A 4,907-nucleotide genomic window follows, 5' to 3' on the forward strand; every position below is an offset into this window, starting at 1 on the left:
AAAGAAAGGGATTTAAATAGCAAGACAAGCCATTTTTGAGAAGCTGTGATTTCACAAGTGTTATGGACCGGCATTGGGAGATTGCTGATGCTGGTATTTCAATGAGACCATGTGGAGTGGAATAGATTATTTTCAGGTTTCTCCTGTTCTATCAAGTGACTGTACATACATACATACATACATGCACACACACAAATGCACGCGCGCGTGCACATAATCTTTTTAGTGTAACAGACCTAGAATCAGAAGTAAAGGTTAACTATAGGAGTTAAGTATATTCTGAACTGAATCCTTAGGGGGTGAAGGCCGCTTCAGGCTTCCAGAGAAGCAGCCGGCATTGGATGGAATGAACCAAGGGGCCAGCACAGGGGCAGATCCGTCGAGTTCTCCGCTACTGAGCTGAGCCCTTGGGTTCTGGAGCCGGGAAGGGTTCCCAACATTATGTTCCTCTCCCAGCCAGGAGAGCAAGGGATGCGGGAGACGAACAGGAGAATAGCGGGGCTGACGTCGGGAGGTGGCCTCCGTGGGAAGGGACACCCGGATCTTGACACAGCCTTGGCAGCGAAGTCAGGAAGAGTAGGGATAGATTCTGGACGCCCTCTTGGCCAGCTTCTCGCTGCCCCACCCTCGACTGGGGCAGAGAGTAATTCATACAAAAGGAGGGATCGCCTTCGCCGGGGGAAATCCCAGGGACCGTCGCTAAATTCTCATAGCCCCGAATCCCTGTACCCGCCCCACGACAGTGCGAGGAGCATGCGCCCAGGGCCGAGCTCGGGTAGTCCAGAGCACACAAGCTCACAATCCCCGGCGGTGGGGGGAGGGGCGCGCTGAGCTGGGGCCAGGGAGCTGGCGCGAGGCAAACTGGGAAAGTGGTGTCGTGTGCTGGCTCCGCCCTCTTCCCGAGGGTGGGGGAGAACGGTATATAAGTGCGGTAGTCGCCTTGGACGTTCTTTTTCGCAACGGGTTTGCCGTCAGAACGCAGGTGAGTGGCGGGTGTGGCTTCCGCGGGCCCCGGACCTGGAGTCCAGCTCTGAGCGGGCCGGGCTAATATGCGGATATCGTCGGCAGGGATTAGCTGCGAGCATTCCCACTAAGAGTGGCGGGCAGTGCGGGAGGCAGAGTGCGAGGCCTAGCGGCAACCCCGTAGCCTCGCCTCGTGTCTGGCTTGAGGCCTAGCGTGGTGTCCGCGCCGCCGCGTGCCACTCCGTCCGGACTATGGCTTTTCTACCTTGCTGCTCTGGGTTGCCTTCCGGCGGCATGGAATAACAAAGGGAGTGTGTGGAGCTTGCTCGCACGGAGCACATAGAGCTCGCGTTGGGTAGGTTTAGACAGACAGGAGGGACGGCTGGGGCCCGCCCGCCTTGGGAGCACATGTCCGACGCCATCTGGATGGGGCGAGGCCTGTGGCTTTCCGAAGCAGCCAGGCGTGAGTTTAGCGTGCCGGGGCCATGCGGCCCCAGCACCCGGCACGATCTGGCCTGGCGGCGCCGCCTTCCCTTGCCTTCTACAAGGCTGAGGCCGTCCCGCCCGGCACCAGTTGCGTGCGCGGAAAGATGGCCGCTCCCGGGCCCTGTTGCAAGGAGCTCAAAATGGAGGACGCGGCAGCCCGCTAGAGCGGGCGGGTGAGTCACCCACACAAAGGAAGAGGGCCTTGTCCCTCGCCGGCCGCTGCTTCCTGTGACCCCGTGGTCTATCGGCCGCGATAGTCACCTCGGGCTTCTCTTGTAGCACCGCTGGTCGCGGCGGGGGGAGGGGATCGACTGGCGTTGGAGTTTGTTCACGTTTGGTGGGTGGAGACTAGTCAGGCCAGCCTGGCGCTGGAAGTAATTCTTGGAATTTGCCCCTTTGAGTTTGGACGTAGCTAATTCTCAAGCTTCTTAGTGGTTCAAAGGTACTTTTTAAACCTATTTTTTAGGTGTTGTGAAAGCCACCGCTAATTCAAAGCAAAAATGGGAAAGGAAAAGACTCACATCAACATCGTCGTAATTGGACACGTAGATTCCGGCAAGTCCACCACAACCGGCCACCTGATCTACAAATGTGGTGGAATCGACAAGCGGACCATCGAAAAGTTCGAGAAGGAGGCGGCTGAGGCGAGTATAAGGCAAACGGAGGGATAAGAATTGTGTAATTGTGTAATCGGGCCTTAGAACCAAGGGCTTGGGTATACTAACTACAAGTCATTTGCAGATGGGAAAAGGCTCCTTCAAGTATGCCTGGGTCTTGGACAAACTGAAGGCTGAGCGTGAGCGTGGTATCACTATTGACATCTCCCTGTGGAAATTTGAGACCAGCAAATACTATGTGACTATCATTGATGCCCCAGGACACAGAGACTTCATCAAAAACATGATTACAGGCACATCTCAGGTGGGTAAATTTACCCACTCCCAACCCAGGATTTTTTAGTGGGGAAGCTTCACCTTTGCTTGATAATGGTATTGATTGCCTTATTTCTTACAGGCTGACTGTGCTGTCCTGATTGTTGCTGCTGGTGTTGGTGAATTTGAAGCTGGTATCTCCAAGAACGGGCAGACCCGTGAGCATGCTCTTCTGGCTTACACCCTGGGTGTGAAACAGCTAATTGTCGGTGTCAACAAAATGGATTCCACCGAGCCACCATACAGTCAGAAGAGATATGAGGAAATCGTTAAGGAAGTCAGCACCTACATTAAGAAAATTGGCTACAACCCTGACACAGTAGCATTTGTGCCAATTTCTGGTTGGAATGGTGACAACATGCTGGAGCCAAGTGCAAACGTAAGTGACTTTCAGGTAGTAGGATGCAGAAAGCTGCAAGTGGGAAGGTTATATGTTTGACTTAAGCCTGTGTTGTGTTGTAGATGCCTTGGTTCAAGGGATGGAAAGTCACCCGCAAAGATGGCAGTGCCAGTGGCACCACGCTGCTGGAAGCTTTGGACTGTATCCTACCACCAACTCGCCCAACTGACAAGCCTCTGCGACTGCCCCTCCAGGATGTCTACAAAATTGGGGGTAAGTAAGATGTTGAAGTGAATTTGAGGTATAAGTCTATTTTATGAGTATGTGTTACTTATAAAACACCTATATTTTAGGTATTGGCACTGTCCCTGTGGGCCGAGTGGAGACTGGTGTTCTCAAGCCCGGCATGGTGGTTACCTTTGCTCCAGTCAATGTAACAACTGAAGTCAAGTCTGTTGAAATGCACCATGAAGCTTTAAGTGAAGCTCTTCCTGGGGACAATGTGGGCTTCAATGTAAAGAACGTGTCAGTCAAAGATGTTCGACGAGGCAATGTTGCTGGTGACAGCAAAAATGACCCACCAATGGAAGCAGCTGGCTTCACTGCTCAGGTAACAAAATTTTAAAATAAGTGGCAAGATTGGTTGTGTGCAGATTCACAAGGCAAAATTTTAATAAATGCTGATGTTCTTAGGTCATTATCCTGAACCATCCAGGCCAAATTAGTGCTGGCTATGCTCCTGTTCTGGATTGTCATACAGCCCACATAGCATGCAAGTTTGCTGAGCTTAAAGAAAAGATCGATCGTCGTTCTGGTAAGAAGCTGGAAGATGGCCCCAAATTCTTGAAGTCTGGTGATGCTGCCATTGTTGACATGGTCCCTGGCAAGCCCATGTGTGTTGAGAGCTTCTCTGACTATCCTCCACTTGGTAAGCATGGTCTAAGTTTGTTATGCTGAACATCATTTGTAATATAAAATGGTGCTTGCATATAACCAAGGTACTGACAAACTGGCATTTTTCTATATAGGTCGTTTTGCTGTTCGTGACATGAGGCAGACAGTTGCTGTGGGTGTCATCAAAGCTGTGGACAAGAAGGCTGCTGGAGCCGGCAAAGTCACCAAGTCTGCCCAGAAAGCTCAGAAGGCTAAATGAATATTATCCCTAACACCTGCCACCCCAGTCTTAATCAGTGGTGGAAGAACGGTCTCAGAACTGTTTGTCTCAATTGGCCATTTAAGTTTAATAGTAAAAGACTGGTTAATGATAACAATGCATCGTAAAACCTTCAGAAGGAAAGAATGTTTTGTGGACCATTTTTTTTGTGTGTGGCAGTTTTAAGTTATTAGTTTTCAAAATCAGTACTTTTTAATGGAAACAACTTGACCAAAAATCTGTCACAGAATTTTGAGACCCATTAAAACAAGTTTAATGAGAAACCTGTGTTGGTCAATGCTAAAAGTTAGATGAGTGCACACAGCAAAGGTGCATGGGGTTCCCGTGGTATGTTCCGAGGTACTGAGGCCTGGTCATTTTGGCTTAACAGGTGTCTTCCCAGAAGTGAGCTATTTAAAAGGCTATTTTACAAACAAACTGCTTAACTGCGTAGGACAAATGGAATTTAGATGTATCTACCCAAGGTGTATGTAGTTGGGCAGACATGGGTATGGGTGCTATATACCTTAATCTGTCTGGACCTACCCACAGTAGGTCAGACCTGGGCATACAGCTGTTTGCTTTAGACGACATTGCTTGAGTATGCTACCATATAGGACTACTGAGTGCTGTTGTATTGGAAACAAATATTTCCACAGTTACACGTGAGGACTTTACCAATGTTGAATGTGAATAGGTGAACATAAAGATAAGTGGCTAAGCAAAAGGTTTTCTAAGATGAGCTTTTCTACTCGTGTAAATAGGTTTTGCTAGGATGTAAAAAAGGCTGATAGAAGGGTGGTGTTTTAGTGGGCCACCTTCTCTCTGAAAGAAAGGGAAAAATCTTTAGGTTCAGGGAAAACTAGTATTAAACTGAGAATCCTGTGTAACTGTATGCATGTTACAATGACTGCACTTCAGTTGTAATTTTGAAATAAGTTGTCACATTAACCTGAAGGCTTTTTTTTGGCAGAACAAACATGGGCTCTAGTTCCTGGAGTCAGATTGGCAAGGCTGCATAGGATATATCATG

At 49.3% G+C, this 4,907-nt stretch overlaps 1 protein-coding gene across 1 annotated transcript; it reads left to right on the plus strand.

Annotated features, from left to right (window-relative positions):
- The first annotated feature begins 870 nt into the window (after nucleotides 1–870).
- On the plus strand, nucleotides 871–4,158 carry Eef1a1 (eukaryotic translation elongation factor 1 alpha 1). The gene is made up of 8 exons (XM_052187760.1): nucleotides 871–982; nucleotides 1,916–2,093; nucleotides 2,191–2,370; nucleotides 2,464–2,760; nucleotides 2,844–2,994; nucleotides 3,075–3,331; nucleotides 3,415–3,649; nucleotides 3,750–4,158. Exons 2-8 carry the CDS (start codon nucleotides 1,950–1,952, stop codon nucleotides 3,872–3,874), a joined length of 1,389 nt encoding a protein of 462 aa, XP_052043720.1. The 5' UTR covers nucleotides 871–982; nucleotides 1,916–1,949; the 3' UTR covers nucleotides 3,875–4,158.
- Nucleotides 4,159–4,907: the final 749 nt, after the last annotated feature.

Source organism: Apodemus sylvaticus, chromosome 7, assembly GCF_947179515.1.
Source record: "Apodemus sylvaticus chromosome 7, mApoSyl1.1, whole genome shotgun sequence".
NCBI classification, from domain to species: Eukaryota; Metazoa; Chordata; class Mammalia; order Rodentia; family Muridae; genus Apodemus; species Apodemus sylvaticus.